This window comes from Dreissena polymorpha, chromosome 7, assembly GCF_020536995.1.
Source record: "Dreissena polymorpha isolate Duluth1 chromosome 7, UMN_Dpol_1.0, whole genome shotgun sequence".
In the NCBI taxonomy this organism is placed as follows: Eukaryota; Metazoa; Mollusca; class Bivalvia; order Myida; family Dreissenidae; genus Dreissena; species Dreissena polymorpha.
The window spans coordinates 65,726,161-65,749,653 of NC_068361.1; the positions used below are offsets into that span (position 1 = coordinate 65,726,161).

General features: G+C 37.4%; 1 protein-coding gene across 1 annotated transcript; it reads right to left on the reverse strand.

The window, feature by feature from the left end:
• Positions 1-1,914: 1,914 nt before the first annotated feature.
• Positions 1,915-23,459, reverse strand: LOC127837541 (serine/threonine-protein phosphatase 6 catalytic subunit). The gene is made up of 9 exons (XM_052364719.1): positions 23,294-23,459; positions 23,014-23,109; positions 16,531-16,596; positions 15,714-15,781; positions 12,986-13,059; positions 12,525-12,604; positions 9,163-9,282; positions 6,536-6,683; positions 1,915-3,645 (listed from the first exon to the last, which is right to left on the reverse strand). Exons 1-9 carry the CDS (start codon positions 23,363-23,365, stop codon positions 3,455-3,457), a joined length of 915 nt encoding a protein of 304 aa, XP_052220679.1. The 5' UTR covers positions 23,366-23,459; the 3' UTR covers positions 1,915-3,454.
• Between the last annotated feature and the right edge of the window lie 34 nt (positions 23,460-23,493).

Sequence of the window (23,493 nt, forward strand, 5' to 3'; positions counted from 1 at the left end):
TACCATACAAGATTAAACTTGATGGTGTTTTGATATCAATTAGAAGTGCAAATGAGAAGATTTAACTTGCACAATAAAAGAACCATACACGTTCCTAAATAAGAGTTATTGCCCTGTTGTTTTTGTATCATTTCAGGGCTATATATCAGATACATGTACAACACAAGATGTCATCATAAAACTTCATGGGTTTATATACTAAGAATTTTAATGCATAAACAATAACCATAAACATATTTTTGTAGGATTACACCATATTTCATCAATTGTGCACCCATCCATACAGTAAATTTATCAGTCGGGGAATATCAATTCAACGAAGTTGCTTCTTTATTATAGTACGAACTTTCTCTTAGTACTCAACATATTTAACAAATCATCGAGGACTAGCAACAATTGCTTTATTATTTTCGAATGATGAGTATTCATTAATTAACAATAGCATACACATTTAATCAGTAAGGAGGTTTTTCCCCTTGCTGGAACATAATGAACACAAATGTATCTTCTTATACGAGTCATTTACCGTTGTTTTGAAAGTCGTCATTTTACCAAACTTTCAACAAGTCCCTATAACGTTTGCAAGGTCTGTGTTGTGGGGGACACTGGAGTACAACCTTTCTATCCGGGATGATAACCACCAACACAGCTCATATACATTGGGGAGGGAATTGAGCCTGGCTCGCCTAGGTTTCCACAGAAGGGTATGGACCAACCATTGCAATAAAAGAGAGCCCTAATTGTAAAAACCTAACATTAGTCCTTTTTATCCGCCGCCATAGGCGGAGGGATATTGTTTTGCCGTTGTTCGTCCGTCCGTCTTTCCGTCCGGAGCCATATCTTGCAAGTGCTTAGGCGGATTTCATTGAAACGTGGTATGAATATATATATGGATAAGAGGATGATGCACGCCAAATGGCGTTGTACACCATCTGTTAATAACGGAGTAATGGCCCTTTGTATCTTGAAAAAATGTTTTTTTGAGTGTCAAATATAACACTTTTGTGTCCAGAAGCATATTGGCGGGGGATATCAATTAAACGAATTTGCTTGTTTATATTTGAACTATGAGAAATCATGTGACATGTTTTTGGATTTTGTCACTGCTTTGATAATATGAGCCTGGTTCTGGAACAAAAGCTTAACGCAAGTGCATAAAGTATCGTCCCAGAGTAGCCTAGGCAGTCTGCAGAGGCTAATCAGTGAAGCCACTTTTCGCCAGGCTAATCAGTGAAGCCACTCTTCGCCAGGCTAATCAATGAAGCCACTTTTCGCCAGGCTAATCAGTGAAGCCACTTTTCGCCAGGCTAATCAGTGAAGCCACTTTTCGCCAGGCTAATCAGTGAAGCCACTTTTCGCCATGCTAATCAGTGAAGCAACTTTTCGCCATGCTAATCAGTGAAGCCACTTTTCGCCATGCTAATCAGTGAAGCCACTTTTCGCCATGCTAATCAGTGAAGCCACTTTTCGCCAGGCTAATCAGTGAAGCCACTTTTCGCCAGGCTAATCAGTGAAGCCACTTTTCGCCAGGCGAATCAGTGAAGCCACTTTTCGCATTAACTGGAATTTTGTTAAGAAGAGACTGTACCCTTTCCCACTCAGAAGCAAAGTAGAAATGGCTATGTGCAACCAGCATAAAACCAGAACAGCCTGCGAGTAACTCATCAGTATATAAGGGTTGGAAATGAAGCTTTCAAAACTTGAATTTAGAAATAAAGGTAATTAATTAAATTTTACTTTCAAAGGGACTACAAATGCATCAAAATACGTATCTAAGTGGTACAGGATTAAACAAAAAACTCTAAACATGCGTATGTGTTGTCCCTGATTAGCCTGTGTGGACTGCAAATGTGTTAAGCTCAGCTTTTACAGAATGAGTCTCATATAAAGCTGAAGAACTTAATAACAAGCATATATTTTTTTGTAATTTATGTATATATTTATTACGAGGTAAAACAATGTCTCTACAATATTTGATCATGTTTAGTATTTCAATTGATAAAACCAGAGTGGAAACATCATGTATCTAACAAATAGACTTTATGAACATATCCAGTTGTACAATTTTACATGCAAACAAAGCAATGCCAACGAGTATTACCGGAATTTGGTCAAACACTTATATGGGAGTTTGGTCAAACACTTATATTGAAATATAATTACAATGCACTCAACACAACTATTGCAAATGACAATGGGGAAATGATATAGCATTTCATGTATACCAACATATTTTGTAAGTTGGTTCGCAAACCTGGCCAAAGACCATTTGATTCAAACAAAAAGTGTATATATGCACTTACATTTACTTTTATTTTAGTGTCAGGACTATGTACTGACTGACTCAGGCAAATGTTGTTTGATTCCTTATTAGCTTTTACACATGCATTCAAATTTTGTTACTAATGAAAAGGCGACAGTTGTCATGTTCAGTAAATGTACTTCTATACATTTTAAAATGTCTGTACACAAAACATACATAGACCTCCTGCTGCGTGCATACCCGATACCACTCACTTTAAAGGCTTCAATAACCACACAAATTAATGATTGTTTGGCTTTAAGGAATTCCAGTTGCTGAAAGCTTTTCTGCATACAAATAAAAATCTATGTTGTAAATAAAGTTTAAAAATCAGGCCAATTTATCAAGGGCATATCCAACGTTACGAAAGAAATGTTTTACGCAAAGAGAAACCCTGGTACAGATGTTTGGCGCAAAAAAGCAATAATTACAATGCAATTATATCTTTGAACCATTGCCAGTAATTTCCTGGTTCTGTATTCACCAACCCATACTAAGACCTAAACACAAAAATAAACAAGAGCACCCCATAACGGGTGCCAACGCTTGGCTGCGGATGCAGTTTTGAATAATGAAAGCTTATCAGAATTTTTTTTTTTAGAGGTCACAGTGACCTTGACCTTTGGCATAGTGACCCAAAAATGGGTGTGGCGTGTAGAACTCATCAAGGTGCATCTACATATTAAGTTTCAAAGTTGTTGGTGGAAGCACTTTGACTTGAGAGCCAATGTTAAGGTTTTAGCACAACGTGGACGGCAGACGGCGGACGAGCTGGCTATTACAAAACCTCAGGTTTTCTCCGAAAAAAGCCGAGCTAATAAAACAAAGGAAAATATGTCCAGTGATTGAATACCCACAGGCTCCCAATGGTGATGTCAAAATGTTAAACATGAAAAATGATGTAGAAAGAGGCAGTTTATGCCAGGTTTTACTCAATTTTAAAGCAATTATTTAATACTCCCATTTAAATACTATACATGTGTACTTCATCCTTAGACTCAAGTCTAATAATTTTGTTGCAAATACAGGTCAAGAGCAAGTCAGTCTAAAAGGAAGTGGGAAAAGGTGATTCTACTGACTGCAATAATGAAAAAAATAATTAATCAAAATCAGTTATTTCTAGTTAACAATAATTGCCATCACAGTTCAGTCTCAAAGGAAGTATGGAGTGGTGTTTCTATCTGGCACTACACGTTCCTGGTCAGGGACTGCCTTAAACAGTTTGGCCTCTCGGGTGGTGGCGTCCTTAAACTCGATGACGGCTGCGATGTTTCCACACCGGTAGCAGTAGTTTGGGGCGGACCATATGGTTACTAACTTGTCATCAAACATGTACTTGTAACCTGAAAGTGGATAGTAATTAGATAATGTACATTTATTGGGTTACAACTTACTGGAAAACGACATTATTTTTTGTAGAATATTGCACATTTACTTCATTTTGATTCCTCTATTACCAATTGAGTCATGTTCTGGGAATATTTTACTCAAGGCGTGTGCTTAAGGTGTTGCCCCAGATTAGCCTGTGAAGTTAGCACAGGCTAATCAGGGACAACACTTCCAGCTATGGTAGTATTTTTCATTTACAGGGAGTCTCTTCTTAAGCTAATCAGGGACAACACTTCCAGCTTTGGTAGTATTTTTCATTTAAAGGGAGTCTCTTCTTAAGCTAATCAGGGACAACACTTCCAGCTTTGGTAGTATGTTTCATTTAAAGGGAGTCTCTTCTTAAGCTAATCAGGGACAACACTTCCAGCTTTGGTAGTATTTTTCATTTAAAGGGAGTCTCTTCTTAAGTTAATCAGGGACAACTCTTCCAGCTTTGGTAGTATTTTTCATTTAAAGGGAGTCTCTTCTTAAGTTAATCAGGGACAACACTTCAAGCTTTGGTAGTATTTTTCATTTAAAGGGAGTCTCTTCTTAAGTTAATCAGGGACAACACTTCCAGCTTTGGTAGTATTTTTCATTTAAAGGGAGTCTCTTCTTAAGCTAATCAGGGACAACTCTTCCAGCTTTGGTAGTATTTTTCATTTAAAGGGAGTCTCTTCTTAAGCTAATCAGGGACAACTCTTCCAGCTTTGGTAGTATTTTTCATTTAAAGGGAGTCTCTTCTTAAGCTAATCAGGGACAACTCTTCCAGCTTTGGTAGTATTTTTCATTTAAATGGAGTCTCTTCTTTAGCTAATCAGGGACAACTCTTCCAGCTTTGGTAGTATTTTTCATTTAAAGGGAGTCTCTTCTTAAGCTAATCAGGGACAACTCTTCCAGCTTTGGTAGTATTTTTCATTTAAAGGGAGTCTCTTCTTAAGTTAATCAGGGACAACTCTTCCAGCTTTGGTAGTATTTTTCATTTAAAGGGAGTCTCTTCTTAAGTTAATCAGGGACAACTCTTCCAGCTTTGGTAGTATTTTTCATTTAAAGGGAGTCTCTTCTTAAGTTAATCAGGGACAACACTTCCAGCTTTGGTAGTATTTTTCATTTAAAGGGAGTCTCTTCTTAAGTTAATCAGGGACAACACTTCCAGCTTTGGTAGTATTTTTCATTTAAAGGGAGTCTCTTCTTAATTTAATCAGGGACAACACTTCCAGCTTTAGTAGTATTTTTCATTTAAAGGGAGTCTCTTCTTAAGCTAATCTGGGACAACACTTCAAGCTTTCACAGAACAAGGCTCAATCAGATAATGCACGTTAATTTTGTTACATATTATCCCCAGATTGCTTAAATATTTTAAGTGTAATGTAGAATAGGCTTAAGCTAACTGTTTTACAAAATGCAAGTGTTCATAAATGTTGCTGTACATGTAGACACTCAACAAGATTAACCTTTTACCACTTAGATATGCATTTTGACGTTTTTGTAGTCCCTTAGAAAGTTAAATTTAGTTAAAGACCTTTCCAACTAGATTCAAGCTTAAAAGGCTTCATTTCCAACCCTAAGATACTGATGAGCAGCAAACAGCATAAAACCTAAACAGACTGCGGGTTACTCTCAGGCTGTACTGGTTTAATGCTGTTTGCACATAGCCTTTTTCACTTTGCTACTGAGTGGGAAAGGGTTAACATGAAAATTATATGAGAAATTAATATAAACATAACAACTATTTTATACAATACCATCTACTTGTCAATTTTTTTAAGAATATTCAGTAGGGTGATTTTTTTAAGAAATATGGGACTATTTGGTAATATGGGCATTAATCTGGATAATTTGGTCTGAATGTATGTGCGTAAAGTCTCAGTGCCCTAAGGCAAATAGGGAAAACACTTTCCACCTAGATTGGTTCTTTCTTTTAAATGAAAAAATTCCATTCAAGCAGAAAGAGTCGTCCCTGATTAGCCTGTGTGGACTGCACAGGGCCCATCCCTGATAAGCCTGTGTGGACTGCACAGGGCCCGTTCCTGATTAGCCTGTGTGGACTGCACAGGGCCCATCCCTGATAAGCCTGTGTGGACTGCACAGGGCCCGTCCCTGATAAGCCTGTGTGGACTGCACAGGGCCCATCCCTGATTAGCCTGTGTGGACTGCACAGGGCCCGTCCCTGATTAGCCTGTGTGGACTGCACAGGGCCCATCCCTGATAAGCCTGTGTGGACTGCACAGGGCCCGTCCCTGATTAGCCTGTGTGGACTGCACAGGGCCCGTCCCTGATTAGCCTGTGTGGACTGCACAGGGCCAGTCTTATCTGGGACAACACTTAAGGCACATGCATTAAGCCCAGTTTTCCCAGATTGCGGCTCATGTACTTCAAGTTAACTTCCTTAATAAGCTTTATACAATAATACCAACTACAGCCTTATTACTAAACTACATTTAACCCTTTCTCACATAACAAGCAAAGTGAAAATGGCTTTTGCAACCAGCATAAAACCAGAACAGCCTGCAAGTAACTCGCAGTCTGCTCAGGTTTTATGAAGTTTGCTGCTGATCAGTAACTTAAAGTTTGAAATAAAGCCTCAAAAACTTGAATCTAGTAAGAAAGGTTTTAAATAAAATATAACTTTCTAAGGGACTACACATATGTTAAAATACATATCTAAATGGTAAAAAAATAAAATATAACTTTCTAAGGGACTACACATATGTTTAAATACATATCTAAGTGGTAAAAAAATAAAATATAACTTTCTAAGGGACTACACAAACATAAAAATACATATCTAAGTGGTAAAGGGTTAAGGCCTAAGAATTTTTTAGAAACCAAGGGCCAATGGATAATAAACTTCTTATAACTTACCTTCATGTACCAGTTGGTGGGCCCTGCATATCAACTTGAGGCCGTTTGTATGTACGAACTCGTTGGTGACCTTGGCCCCAAACAGCCAGCCTGCACCGCGCGGACTCATGGCCCAGGTGTCCACTTCCTCAGGGTCCGACCATACAAGATGTACATAGCAGTGAAGGAATGACCAAGGGTCAGTGTAGTGAAGTAATACATTCTGACACAGTTTTTTTAAACAAATAAAATTTATTTTGGGGTAAGAATGTAATGCCAAACTTCTGCCAGATTCCCAATGTCATGGGGAACAATGTATATATTTTAATGCCAAACTTCTGCCAGATTCCCAATGTCATGGGGAACAATGTATATATTTTAATGCCAAACTTCTGCCAGATTCCCAATGTCATGGGGAACAATGTATATATTTTAATGCCAAACTTCTGCCAGATTCCCAATGTCATGGGGAACAATGTATATATATTAATGCCAACTTCTGCCAGATTCCCAATGTCATGGGGAACAATGTATATACATGTATTTTAATGCCAAACTTCTGCCAGATTCCCAATGTCATGGGGAACAATGTATATATTTTAATGCCAAACTTCTGCCAGATTCCCAATGTCATGGGGAACAATGTATATATTTTAATGCCAAACTTCTGCCAGATTCCCAATGTCATGGGGAACAATGTATATATTTTAATGCCAAACTTCTGCCAGATTCCCAATGTCATGGGGAACAATGTATATATTTTAATTCCAAACTTCTGCCAGATTCCCAATGTCATAGGGAACAATGTATATATTTTAATTCCAAACTTCTACCAGATTCCCAATGTCATGGGGAACAATGTATATATTTTAATGCCAAACTTCTGCCAGATTCCCAATGTCATGGGGAACAATGTATATATTTTAATGCCAAACTTCTGCCAGATTCCCAATGTCATAGGGAACAATGTATATATTTTAATGCCAAACTTCTACCAGATTCCCAATGTCATGGGGAACAATGTATATATTTAAATGCCAAACTTCTGCCAGATTCCCAATGTCATGGGGAACAATGTATATATTTTAATGCCAAACTTCTGCCAGATTCCCAATGTCACGGGGAACAATGTATATATTTTAATGCCAAACTTCTGCCAGATTCCCAATGTCATGGGGAACAATGTATATATTTTAATGCCAAACTTCTGCCAAATTCCCAATGTCATAGGGAACAATGTATATATTTTAATGCCAAACTTCTGCCAGATTCCCAATGTCATGGGGAACAATGTATATATTTTAATGCCAAACTTCTGCCAGATTCCCAATGTCATGGGGAACAATGTATATATTTTAATGCCAAACTTCTACCAGATTCCCAATGTCATAGGGAACAATGTATATATTTTAATGCCAAACTTCTGCCAGATTCCCAATGTCATGGGGAACAATGTATATATTTTAATGCCAAACTTCTGCCAGATTCCCAATGTCATGGGGAACAATGTATATATTTTAATGCCAAACTTCTACCAGATTCCCAATGTCATGGGGAACAATGTATATATTTTAATGCCAAACTTCTGCCAGATTCCCAATGTCATAGGGAACAATGTATATATTTTAATGCCAAACTTCTGCCAGATTCCCAATGTCATAGGGAACAATGTATATATTTTAATGCCAAACTTCTGCCAGATTCCCAATGTCATAGGGAACAATGTATATATTTTAATGCCAAACTTCTGCCAGATTCCCAATGTCATAGGGAACAATGTATATATTTTAATGCCAAACTTCTGCCAGATTCCCAATATCATGGGGAACAATGTATATATTTTAATGCCAAACTTCTGCCAGATTCCCAATGTCATAGGGAACAATGTATATATTTTCCCCAAATGACGACCTATAATTCCCTGTTAAAGATTTCAACAATAAAAAAATATCACAACATTAATATAATCTTCCTCTCCACCTCTATAACTGGATTCTTAGTAAATATTATATTGAAAAAAACTTTTGCTCATCTGATTAGTATTAATATTTGTTAACAAAAAACAACTAAACCAATTTACCAATTTTAGTCAAAACATCGCCACTTTTTTCAAAGCCTGGCCCAATTTCACCTAACATGGTGAAAAAAAAAACACCAATACCGCTTGGTTTCATATAACCATGCTTAATTTTCTAATGCACATAGATTTGATCATTCCCGTGAATTTAACAGTGAATAAAATCATCACAAAGTATTATCCACTTCAGCAGAATTCAGCCTTCTATCCCTTCATAGCAAAATTAGGTTTATGAATATAGAGAAATTAGTCCTAAAACATAAAACTGAGGTAATTTAACAAATGCATTAAAATTTGATAACCCGGGTTATGGTTTCTATCAAATTTTTACAAATGGAAAAAAATCATGGATGCAGATTTAGGTATTTGTTTTTTCAAAACGAAAAATCAAGTCTTGGCATTAAGTATCAGCCCTGATTAGCCTGTGCGTCTTAGACTATACATGCATGCATTAAGCCCAGTTTTCCTAGAGCCCACAAGACTCTTCTTAAAGAAAAGCACGTATTACCACTCATTAGCTAATATATTACTCAGTCATGTTTTTAAAATGGAACAAATTTCCAGAAAGGATATCACAGAAGGCTCCTTTATGGGGTATCTCCTGGGCTCTCTCAATGGTCCGTATCTGGTCAATCGTCTTCAGCTCTGGAGATAGGCCCCCATGCACACACAGTATACACTCATCAATTATCTGGAATGATAACACAGCATGTTTGATAGTAGGTTTGAGGCTAACATGTACCATATGCTGAAAGCCTGGGGTCCTGTATTGGTAGTAGGTTAAAGGCTAACATGTACCATATGTTGACAGCCGGGGTCCTGTATTGGTAGTATGTTTTCAGACTGATTGTAAACTATAAAGATTTATAAGGGTTTGCAAACTGTTAATATTTTTTACTAACATAAAACAATCCATTATATCCATTTACTAAAGTCATATATTTTCATTATAACCGGACATTTGACAAAACAAGGAATATTAATTCATTATTTAACAACAGCTCACCAAAGACATCATAACTCATTTTTATAAAACATCTATATAGGAAGTTGACAAAACCCATAAATATAACACCTATTTATTTATAATCCATCATTGAACATATTTACAAGAAGAGCATTGCCACATACAGAACCGCGGTCCCATACCCAGTTCATGTAAAGAACTGGATTTTTATAAGATTTATTGACTCAGCTTAATAACTCTGTAGTTCTGAAAGGATACAAATTTTAGTATTTACTTATTTCTGTACTCTTAGCAACCACAATGTTGGTCTGACAAAAATAAATAACTTGCATGTTCATCATATGACCCACTATCCACAAACAGAGTTTCATCCAACTAGATTTAATACTTTTGGGGTTTTGAGCAGGATTCGGATTGAAGTTGTAACATATTGATGTAACCATAGCAATCACATAAATCACAATTGGACCAAAAACACAATAGGGTGAATATTCACCATAAGGCCCTCTATCCACGTCGCACTAGCTTAAGTACTTAAGTTTAGGCATGATAAAGATTTTTTTAACAACATGAAGACTGAAAAAACATTAATAACTTGACTATTACCAATAAAGCTCTCTATCAAAACACAGAATTTTATCCACATAGCTTGGAAGATACTTACAGCAGCCACTGTGAGCAGATCAAACACCTTACAACATGACCTCAATGCATTTGGAGATACTTACATGAGCCACTGTGAGCAGCTCAAACACCTTACATTATGACCTCAATGCATTTGGAGATACTTACAGCAGCAACTGTGAGCAGATCAAACACCTTACAACACGACCTCCATGCATTTGGAGATACTTACAGCAGCCACTGTGAGCAGATCAAACACCTTACAACACGACCTCCATGCATTTGGAGATACTTACAGCAGCCACTCTGAGCAGATCAAACACCTTACAACACGGCATCCATGCATTTATAGATACTTACAGCAGCCACTGTGAGCAGATCAAACACCTTACAACACGACCTCCATGCATTTGGAGATACTTACAGCAGCCACTCTGAGCAGATCAAACACCTTACAACACGGCATCCATGCATTTGGAGATACTTACAGCAGCCACTGTGAGTAGATCAAACACCTTACAACACGACCTCCATGCATTTGGAGATACTTACAGCAGCCACTCTGAGCAGATCAAACACCTTACATCACGACCTCCATGCATTTGGAGATACTTACAGCAGCCACTGTGAGTAGATCAAACACCTTACAACACGACCTCCATGCATTTGGAGATACTTACAGCAGCCACTGTGAGCAGATCAAACACCTTACAACACGACCTCCATGCATTTGGAGATACTTACAGCAGCCACTGTGAGCAGATCAAACACCTTACATCACGACCTCCATGCATTTGGAGATACTTACAGCAGCCACTGTGAGTAGATCAAACACCTTACAACACGACCTCCATGCATTTGGAGATACTTACAGCAGCCACTGTGAGCAGATCAAACACCTTACAACACGACCTCCATGCATTTGGAGATACTTACAGCAGCCACTGTGAGCAGATCAAACACCTTACAACACGACCTTCATGCATTTGGAGATACTTACAGCAGCCACTGTGAGCAGATCAAACACCTTACAACACGACCTCCATGCATTTGGAGATACTTACAGCAGCCACTGTGAGCAGATCAAACACCTTACAACACGACCTCCATGCATTTGGAGATACTTACAGCAGCCACTGTGAGCAGATCAAACACCTTACAACACGACCTCCATGCATTTGGAGATACGTACAGCAGCCACTGTGAGCAGATCAAACACCTTACAACACGACCTCCGTGCATTTGGAGATACTTACAGCAGCCACTGTGAGTAGATCAAACACCTTACAACACGACCTCCATGCATTTGGAGATACTAACAGCAGCCACTGTGAGTAGATAAAACACCTTACAACACGACCTCCATGCATTTGGAGATACTAAAAGCAGCCACTGTGAGCAGATCAAACACCTTACAACCTGACCTCCATGCATTTGGAGATACTTACAGCAGCCACTGTGAGCAGATCAAACACCTTACAACACGACCTCCATGCATTTGGAGATACTTACAGCAGCCACTGTGAGTAGATAAAATACCTTACAACACGACCTCCATGCATTTAGAGATACTTACAGCAGCCACTGTGAGTAGATCAAACACCTTACAACACGACCTCCATGCATTTGGAGATACTTACAGCAGCCACTGTGAGTAGATCAAACACATTTCAACACGACCTCCATGCCTTTGGAGAAACTTACAGCAGCCACTGTGAGTAGATCAAACACCTTACAACACGACCTCCATGCATTTGGAAGTACTTACAGCAGCCACTGTGAGTAGATCAAACACCTTATAACACGACCTCCGTGCATTTGGAGATACTTACAGCAGCCACTGTGAGTAGATCAAACACCTTACAACACGACCTCCATGCATTTGGAGATAATTACAGCAGCCACTGTGAGTAGATCAAACACCTTACAACACGACCTCCATGCATTTGGAGATACTTACAGCAGCCACTGTGAGTAGATCAAACACCTTACAACACGACCTCCATGCATTTGGAGATACTTACAGCAGCCACTGTGAGTAGATAAAACACCTTACAACACGACCTCCATGCATTTGGAGATACTGACAGCAGCCACTGTGAGTAGATCAAACACCTTACAACACGACCTCCATGCATTTGGAGATACTTACAGCAGCCACTGTGAGCAGATCAAACACCTTACAACAAGACCTCCATGCATTGGAGATACTTACAGCAGCTACTGTGAGTAGATCAAACACCTTACAACACGACCTCCATGCATTTGGAGATACTTACAGCAGCCACTGTGAGCAGCTCAAACACCTTACAACACGACCTCCATGCATTGGAGATACTTACAGCAGCCACTGTGAGTAGATCAAACACCTTACAACACGACCTCCATGCATTGGCGTTCCCATACTTGGTCTGACACTCATCTGAAAATGGAAACCAACAGTTTTAATATGACTTTGAGCCAAGCTCAGGGAAATTGGGCTTAATGCAAGTGCATAATGTGCTGTCCCAGATTAGCCTGTGAAGTTTGCACAGGCTAAGCAGGGAGCACACTTTTGACTAACACTGGATGTAGATGTAGTAGAGAATTCCTTTCAACAAAATGCCATATAAGTGGAGTGTTGTCCCTGATTAGCCTGTGTTGACTTAACAGGCTCATCTGGGAAGACACTTTACACACATGCATTCAGAAAAATTTCCCCAGAACAAGGCTCATATGTAAAAAGGTCTTCAATTTTCCAAGAGACTACAAAGTGTCATAATGCGTTTCTGAGCAGTAAAGGGTTAAAGACCAAACAATATACCATAGAAGCCATATATTTGAGTAATCTGTCTGCTCTCATGGTTTCCTCTCAATAGAACAATCTTGTCTGGCCACCTGAAAGGCATACAATCCATATGAAGACATGGTGGTTTTGAAAACTTTCATTGAAATTATTTCATGGATTTACCAAAAACAAGAGATGTGTTTGTCAGACAAACAATGTCCCCTTATGCGCCGCTTTGAAGTCATATATTTGACCTTTGATCTTGAAGGATGACCTTGACTTTTCACCACTCAAAATGTGAAGCTCAATGAGATACACACGCATGCCAAATATCAAGTTGCTATCTTTAATATTGCAAAAGTTATGACCAAGGTTAAAGTTTGTGACATATACAATGACAGACAGACAGGCCAAAAACAATATACCCCCGATCATTCGATCCGGGGGCATAAAAAGTATGGGCTAGGAAAGCTTTATAACTGCATCAATTGTTTCCTTTCATTGTTTGTATATGATGTTCAGGAATTCTCTTTTATCCCCAGTAAATAAGATAATCTTCAGTTTAAAAATAGAAAACAAGAGGGTCTGAAAGGCCCAAAGTAGCTCACCTGAGATAACAAGATATTATTGGGACAAATCTTCTGACCCCTTTCATGAAGATTGGACAATAAATGTGGCCTTTAGAGTGTTAACAAGGATTTACTATAGCCATATATGGAAGAATGCCCCGCTCTCTGGCAGCCATGTTTTTCAACCAACCAGCATCATTATTAAACTCATTCAAGATATTATCGAGATGAATCTTCTGGCCAAGTTTCATGAAGATCGGACAGTAAATGTGGCCTCTAGAGTGTTAACAAGATTTTACTATAGCCATATAAGGAAAAATACCCCGCCCCTTGGAAGCCATGTTTTTCAAGCAAACATAATTATTTTCAAACTCATCCAAGATATCATTGAGACCAATCTTCTGACCAAATTTCATGAAGATTGGACATTAAATGTGGCCTCTAGAGTGTTAACAAGGTTTTACTAAAGCCATATTAGGAAAAATGCCCCGCCCCCATGATGGCCATGTTTTTCAACCAACCGGCATCATTTTTTCACTCATCCAAGATATTAATGGGATGAATCTTCTGACCCAGTTTCATGAAGATCGGACTATAAATGTGGCCTCTAGAGTGTTAACAAGATTTTACTATAGCCATATCAGGAAAAATGCACCGCCCCTTGGCAGCCATGTTTTTCAAGCAAACGTCACCATTTCGGAACACATCTAAGATATCAATAAGACAAATCTTCTGACCAAGTTTCATGAAGATTGGACAATAAATGTGGCCTCAAGAGTGTTAAAGGGGCCTTTTCACAGATTTTGGCATTTTTTAACTTATTCATTAAATGCTTTATATTGATAAATGTAAACATTGGATCGTAAAAGCACCAGTAAAAAATCAAGAATAAAATTAAAAAAAGGAAAAGAACATTGCCCGGAGCAGGTTTCGAACCAGTGACCCCTGGAGTCCTGCCAGAGTCCTGAAGTAAAAACGCTTTAGCCTACTGAGCTATTCCGCCGAGTACACATTCTTAACGTATTTTATACCTTATAAAAGCAATCTTCGTAGTTTCACAAAATTTAACGACAAAAACAGAACTCTCCAAATTATTCAATCGTTTCGCGTTGCAACGCTTTATAATTTTTAGGTTTTAAAATCGTCAAAAGATGCATATAATGGCTATATTAGAGCATGGTAAATGTTCAGTATTACTGTTTCCTCACAAATATCAAAACTAAAACGAAAATTTGCGGATCTGAAACAACTTTTTTCAATTTTGTCAATTTACCAAAGCGTGAAAACATCCCTTTAATGAAATTTTACTATAGCCATATAAGGAAAAATGCCCCACCCCTTGGAAGCCATGTTTTTCGAGCAAAGGTTACCATTTTTGAACTCATTGGAGATATCATTGGGACAAATCTTCTGACCAAGTTTCATGAAGATCCAAAATAAATGTGGCCTCTAGAGTCTTAACAAGGTTTTACTATAGCGATATTAGGAAAAATGCCCCACCCCCTGGCGGCCATGTTTTTCAACCAACCAAAATCATTTTCGAACTCTAGAGTGTAAACAAGGTTTTACTAAAGCCATATAAGGAAAAATGCCCAGCCCCCTTGATGGCCATGTTTTTCAACCAACCAGCATCATTTTTTAACTTATCCAAGATATTATTGGGATGAATCTTCTGACCAAGTTTCATGAAGATCAGACCATAAAAGAGTGTTAACAAGATTTAACTATAGCCATAAATAGCCATATAAGGAAAAATGCCCCGCCCTTTGGCAGCCATGTTTTTAAAGCAAACGTAACCATTTTGGAACTCATCCAAGATATCATTGAGACCAATCTTCTGACCAAATTTCATGAAGATTGGACAATAAATGTGGCCTCTAGAGAGTTAACATGGCAAATGTTGACGACGCACAACGCACAGCGGACAAAAGGCAATCACAAAAGCTCACCATGAGCACGTTGTGCTCAGGTGAGCTAAAAATGGAAAAAAGAAGGCGAACAACAAAATCTGACAGGCTCAAAAATGTGAGATTTCGATAATTGTTGTATCATTGAATTTAAGATTGTATCCTTATTAGAATGCTTGCATCTTTTTCTACATTAAATAAAGGCGACAATGTGACTTTATAGGTAGCAATTCAACTATTCACCGAAAGAACGTTACATTAGTTTGTCGTTTTGACAAGTATACCTACTTTGCTTTGAGTGTTAGTAATAAGGTGAATGTCTCTAAACTGTAGTAGCCTCTGTCAACAAAATCTCCCTGAAATATAGGTATAGGTGGTGTGAAAAGAAATATTTCAGTGCACAATTATCTGGTAGGGGGATTGGTAGGTGGAAAACAAAGGCCAGTGTTACATGAACAGCAATCAGCTATTTCCAAAACATTTCAGGGAAGAAACAAATATTTCAGTAATATATAAATAATTGTGATGTACCAGTCATTTTTGGAAGGCATTTTTTAACACAGCAGAGATATCACAACACATTGTCTTTCTTTCTAATGTTTTTGTGTTAATTAATGATCTGGTAATTGGGTCAAAAAACAAACTTTAAGGGTACTAAAACTGATTTACTTCCCAGCCTCATAACCAAGGTTTTTTTTTCAAATGGACCGGAACTATAGAAGAAATCATAATAAAATTTGTTCAGTGAAAGTTTCAAGTAGATTGGGTTAACAAATGTAACTTTAAAAGCAATTAAGCTTTTTCTTAATTTACCGAGTAACCAAATTTTTGACCCAACGTGACCAACTTTACAACAGGGCCGAATTATGATTGAGGAAGATGTAGACTTGAAGCTTAACTCAAGATGTCAACATGGGCAAGTTGTGCTCAGCAGGTGAGTTAAAAAGTAGGCCATTATATTAAATTCAGAAGAATACCCTTCCCCCTCTTTGATGATAAGGTAGACATTGCTTACATGGTAGGCACTACATGTAACTCCCTCATTTATATATTTTATAATTAACTTAAAACATAAAACGTAAAAACACTAATACAAGAATCTTACCATAAATATGTAGTTTGTATCTGGCATCTGACCACCCGTGCGAAATAACTCCATTAAGTCGTAAAACTGAAACATGAAATAAAACAGAAAAAGTAATATTTATAATATGTCGATACGCAGCCTTGCAGTTTTGAGTCTATTTGAAAATATTTGACATGATGAAAGTGCTGGAAAAACATTGTGCATGAAAGAATTCTATAAAATTCAACCTTATTTAAAATATATGCTTGACATTGGTTCCATTTTGAAATTTGGTTTTCTCAAATCCTGCTGAAGGTTCTCTGACAAATATAACATGAGAACAATTTCACAATTTGTCACAATGAGTTCTGTTAATAAAGAAGTGCTGAACTGATATATTGTTAAATTTTTTTTACACCCACAGCTATTATTAAAGAAATAGTTTATTGCCTAATTCTATCACTACATCACTTTGATTTTTTTCTCTTTCTATGTTTGTGAGTGTGTGAACTCGTTCGAAAGTATTTTCTGGACAAATTATGCATATATTTAGGAATTGTTTAAATACATGTTTGAATTCCAGAGCAAAACTAAACGAAGTCTCCTGGGTTCTGAATGTTTGCGCATGTCAAGAAAACAAATGTTGCTTTTTGCACATGCCCAACAATTTTAGATTAAGAATAATGTGGATATGTTATGTCGCTTGTATTACAAATAAAAGTATCACATGGATTCCAGGTGTAGTAGGGTTCTGTTATTAACGAAAAACTCATACTGCCTTGCTATATGAGCTAGCCATTTTAGTGACTTGGAGTGTCTGTCTGATTCGGAACCGGGAGGTTCCGTGTTTGATCTCTAAATGTGATCAGGTATTTGTCTGGCTGCGTTACATTCATGCCCAATTTAAAAAACACCACCATGTGTATCAGACATCCCTAAGATTCAGGCGTCCCTTAGATGTGGTGGCAGAAGAAATTCTTGGAATAATTTTGCAAAAGGACTGGGGCCTGTAGTAGTTGCAATAATTCAACTCCCAGCTTTTGACCATTCAGGTCGCTGGGAGTAACTCAGTTGCATCTGGTAACAAGATACATTTGTATTTCATAGAAACGTGCCACCTAGATTCTGGCCTGCACTTGAATCGGTAATATAAGCAACATAAACTATTTTCTAGCATAAACAAACACTAACAGATAAATTGAGATAATATATATCATGAATGCCAAAATTAAAACAACTTACATGATATATTGTGCATGAATAGTAATGATATTAATCCAAAGTTTCAATAACATCAACGGTTCATGAAATTGTGTAAGTTTTTGTAATGGAAAAAGCCATGTATTTGATTTTGAAAATATGCTATTGATTTTCTCCGGAATCCTCTGCGAGAAAGAACTCGTGTCTAATCAAGCAATGGTACGGTAATACATCAACTTTCTCGGGAATCTCTGTAAGATAGAACAAATCATTAATTCAAAACTTCTGCTTTCTGTTTGAAAACAGTTTTTGTGAAAGTTTTTGTTATGAGTATTTTTCCATGTATGACTGGCCAATTGATGCCGATTATAACACGTATTGTGTTTGTGACAATGTATTACCGGTAGGTTGATTGAACTCGATTTTACAGACATATGAGACATAATTTTTTGACATTAAAAAATTTGGTTAACAGGAAGAACTCTGAGTTGTACGCATGTACTAATAAAAGCTCAGAGAATTCACAAAGAACCAGGGCGTGTAGTAGGGTTTCCTATAAGTAAAACTTACACTGCCTTGCTGGGACGATTTAACTTTACTGGTACTTCAAAAAGAATGGAAAAGCCTATAATTTTATTGTTGCTAAGCGCGCAACACCTAACACCTAAAGGAAAACCTAATAGTAATAATTCTTTCATCCGATATATTTCCTTAATATCGGGGGCTACCGCCCGAAAATACCCACTTTGTTGATAGTGGTACGCAACTTTGTACCGGTAAAGTTCAATCTAGCCAACTTTCTATATGAGCTAGCTTCTATAGCCATGTGGTAGTGTCTGCCTGTTTTGGTACCTGGTTCAATCCCCATTGTGTCGGTAATTTTTCTGGCTTGGTTACACATGCTGCAAGTTTACATCAAAATAGCCTTTACAAGTAGCAACTCCCAGAGACCTGTAGGGGCAGTGGCTGTAGGTAGTATTATTACAGAATCCGGATAGTGCCATCTATAATCTCGCCCTTTTTTCATCAAGGGCGACACCAAACAAATGAAGCGATATACAATATTTTTCGCGACAGTCGCGGCGACGCACGATATATTCAACACGATTTATCGCTTGTGTAGGTCGCCCAACAGTCGTGTTAAATATATCGTCGCTGTCGTTCTCAAACCTCGTAGCTCCAAAATTTTCAAACTTTTTCCCGTCTTTTCCGAATATATGTTGTCTGGCGGTGTTTTGTGCTATATCTCGTAGCTCTACGCCAACCAGAGCACTTGAAAAAGCCACGTGACGAAATGTTGTAGCTTGATTGTTGTTTTTTTTCCACATGAAGTCGTAGCGACGTCATTTCGTTTAAACAAATTTGACAAAAACATTTTTATATTTGCAGCTCCGAGGTTCCTATCAGGACGAATTGCTTTATCTCACAAAACTGTGGTGACAAAATATCGTAGCTACTATTTCTGAATATCAGTATGACTTACGTTTCTACGGCTTATACCGTATTTTGCAGCTTCATTTGTTTGTTTTTTCTGTCTCCTGAAAAGTTGGTATTTTGTTGCTACAAGGTTTGAGAATGACAGCGAAGATATAATGCGTCGCTGCGACTGTCGCTCAAACTATCATGCGTCACCGCCACTGTCACGAAAAATATTGTGTGTCTCCTCAACTGTCACAAAATTATCTGAAATTAGACCGTGATACACGGGATTCGGATAATATGGGTGATATTTGAATAATAAATATTGTGCATCGCTTCGTGTGTCAAGCTATACTGCACCTGAATCTAGGTCGTTTCGCCCTAATTTCCGTTCGCCCCTTAGTCGTTTCGCCCTATTTCCCGTTCGCCCTGTGTCCTTTCGTCCTAATTCCTGGGTCATTTCGCCATAGTTTTTGAACGTATAGCGATTTAAAGATTTATCTTTAGCTTATCACAAGCTGAATAGGATATTGTTTAATACAGTATTAAATTATCTTTATTACTGTTTCTTTGTCTTTTGATTCAGGTACGTGGACCGTACGTCATCGTCGAAATGAGGCCTTACAATGCTAGAGATGCTTTGAAATAAAACAAACTACAAAGTTGTTTATATTACATATTTTTGGATAACTTTAAAGTGGTGAAAATGAGGAATGCACACGTCTCAACAAAACATTCAATACAGTGTCGTAGTACACACTCGTAATCAGTTATGTATATTTGGCTAACAGTTCTCCATAACATTTCCACTAGTTGATTTCATTTAAAAGAGTTTAAATCAACAGAAAACAATTGAGTACATCACACCAAAATACAGACTTCATTTTATATTTAATAACTTCATCCAAAACTCTCTCTCCCCTAGGCAATCAGACAACTAAGTCGCCGTCATTTTGTCAGACGGTCCTTACATCAGTGATAATTTTAACTCAACAGTTTTTTACTAGATTATTTTCAAGACTTAAACAGACAATTAAACAGGAAACATTAAGAGGACACCCAATGGCAGATATGAATGGGTAGCAACAGATTTAAAAAAAATGTTTTAATACAATTTGCAAAACTGTCTTTGTTTGTGTTAGTAAACTACTACATTGACAGCTTACATTGATTACGGATAGCTGGTAAAGGGAGGTGTCAACGAGGTTTTTCAGCGGGAAACGGTAGGTGTGAACAGGGACTTCTGGTTGTTTTCCAGTTTGGTCTAGATTTTTAGCGCCTCCATTGTACATCACATTCACGCATGTGTAGTGCGACAAACAATAACCCCACTTGACCATTATAATAGATGAGCAGTTTTACAATACTGACATATCTCAACGACTGTAGCTATTAAGATGCAGTGTAATTAACATAAAAAAGATTCCACTTAAAAAATAAAGCACTACAATTTTTTATTCGTCATTCATTCAAATTAAAAGCCCAGACTTTCCCAGAGGAAGAATTACACGATTTCTTTTTTCCGCATGTTTAACATGCAATTCACAATAACTGTAGTCACAGGAAATACACAATTCGCCTGCTATAAGAACGTGTCGATATATAAACTCACGAATGACGATGACATAGGCAAGTTGCATGCTTTTCATATACTCTTTCGGCGAATATCTTGATCCCTGCCTCTAGATCAAACGATGCAAAGTAGCTTAAAGTTTATAAAAACAATATAACTCCTTTATAATATCTTCTTTTATTGTTTCTGTCTTATTTATTAGCCAATCATCTGATCAGATGTCTCCAGCTCTAAGTTTGTTTGGTAATTGTAATTGGTCCCGAAATTATTTTAATTTGCAAATCAACTAATCATACCTATGCCAAATTAGCGATTTTTTTGTCCAATTGGGAAAAGTACCCGTACCGGTTCAATTGGGAAAAATTGAGTCGTGAAACCTGAAAATTGGGAAAAATCGAGTCGAGAAAGCCTCAAAATGGGAGATAGGTGTATTTGATTTTATGCTCCCAAATATTTTAAAATTGATAACTAAGTGTTTTCAAGCTGTCACTATTATATTAACCTAGGTTCAAGCCATAGAGCTGCATAGGAAAATTAATTAAAAGTTGCATTTAAAAAAAATAAAAATAAACAAGGGCTGTTTGTTAAACATGCATGCCCCCCATATGGGCTGTCCAGTGTAGTGGCAGCCATTGTGTGAATACCTTTTTTGTCACTGTGACCTTGACCTTTGACCTAGCGACTTGAAAATCAATAGGGGTCATCTGCGAGTCACGATCAATGTACCTATGAAGTGTCATGATCCTAGGCCAAAGCGTTCTTGAGTTATCATCCGTAAATCATTTTACTATTTCAGGTCACCGTGACCTTGACCTTGTGACCTCAAAATCAATAGGGGTCATCTGCGAGTCATGATCAATCTACCTGTGAAGTTTCATGATCCTAGGTATATGCGTTCTTGAGTTATCATCCGAAAACCATTTTAATATTTCGGGTCAACGTGACCTTGACCTTTGACCTAGTGACCTCAAAATCAATAGGGATCATTTGCGAGTCATGATCAATCTACCCATGCAGTTTCATGATCCTAGGCGTATGCATTCTTGAGTTATCATCCGGAAACCATTTTACTATTTCGGGTCACCGTGACCTTGACCTTTGACCTAGTGTCCTCAAAATCAACAGGGGTCATCTGCAAGTCATGATCAATCTACCCATGAAGTTTCATGATCCTAGGTGTATGGGTTCTTGAGTTATCATTCAAAAACCATTTTACTATTTTGGGTCACCGTGACCTTGACCTTTGACCTAGTGACCTCAAAATCAATAGGGGTCATCTGCGAGTCATGATCAATGTACCTATGAAGTTTCATGATCCTAGGCCCAAGCGTTCTTGAGTTATCGTCTGACAACCACCTGGTGGACGGACCGACCGACCGACATGAGCAAAGCAATATACTCCCTCTTCTTCGAAGGGGGGCATAAAAATAAATAAATTTAAATTGGGAATTTTTTGGCAACAATTGGGAATTTTGTAGTTTTTTCGTAATTGGGAAAGTGTTGTTTACCGGTTCTTTATAAAGAAGGAAAAAAATCCCTGAAACTAATAAATCGTGATACTTATTTTTTTTTAAAGGGACTATACAACGATGTAGAAAAGAAAAGTTGTAGAATACCGTATTTTTTAACAATTATTAGTTAATATGGATTAAAATAATATGACTGGTAAAGCATTACTTGAAAAACCAGTTAACTATAAATAATGCCCGCAGATTGATCATCATCGTCAAGTGGTATAAACCCAGGAATGCAAATTGTGCATGCGTAGTGAATTTTATATTATCTTATATAGAAAATGATCAATCTACTAGCGTTATTTACTTATAATTTAGTGTGCATATCGTTATGTCACCTATTTCTGCGATGTACTTTCGATTTCACATCGTGAAATTTTATTACCAAATATACTGAAAATATGAACTTTTTTCAAGTAATGTAACATACCAGTCGTGATCTTTTCGTCAATATAAACTAATAATTATAAAAAATACGGTAATTCAAGACTTCTATTTTTGTCATTCGTGATTGACAGTCCCTTTAACATAATGTATCATAATGTTTCCACTAATTAATTGCTATTAAATTCAAACGAATTATAATTGCTCAATAATTAAACTTGTAACAATCAAATAATCTTAAGTTCCCATATATGTTAAACATATACTATTCAGATCGGAACAAACATTTACAAAACCATTATATTATATTACAATTGAATAAGGGCGAAACAACCCACTTGTTAGGGTGAAACAACCAAGAGCGAGACAACTCAGTGTGACCGAGGGCGAACAGGTTTTAGGGCGAAACGACCGGAGACCACTGCACCTTACCTGCCCATGGATGTCCCCACACACTGTGACAGGAGTGTTTACAGGCTGCACATTTGATTCCTCCAGTAGCAACTCACACACCATGTCACACAGCCACTGAGACATACAATAAATGTTTATTATATGTTAATCTCTTACATTATACAAAATGTTTAAGCTAAACATGTTAAACTTGATTCCCCACCCACAGCAAATCATGATTACATTTTATCACATGATTTCGCCAAACCGAATAAAAAATGGCGTTCAATAAGCAATAAATTGATTAAATAAACCTTACTTTTAGATCAGTTTCTGGCAAGTATTTGCACTGTTTTGCTATTTCGATCCATTTATCGACGTCTTTTGACATTTTGTTTCTTTTTTGTATTGGTGATCCGAACAAATTTTCTACATTGTTTTGATTGGGTAAAAGGTTTCAACTTGACTCTACGAATAAAAGAAACGACATCGGCTTACAAGTATTTTCTATCGTTGTCG

Coding starts and splice junctions, on each gene's coding strand:
- LOC127837541 (XM_052364719.1), bottom strand. CDS start 23,365: ATGTCAAAAGACGTCGATAAATGGATCGAAATAGCAAAACAGTGCAAA. Junction 6,684..9,162: donor ATAAAGGAGCCTTCTGTGAT/ATCCTTTCTGGA, acceptor TGCTATGTACAT/CTTGTATGGTCGGACCCTGA. Junction 3,646..6,535: donor CCACCAACTGGTACATGAAG/GTAAGTTATAAG, acceptor ATCCACTTTCAG/GTTACAAGTACATGTTTGAT.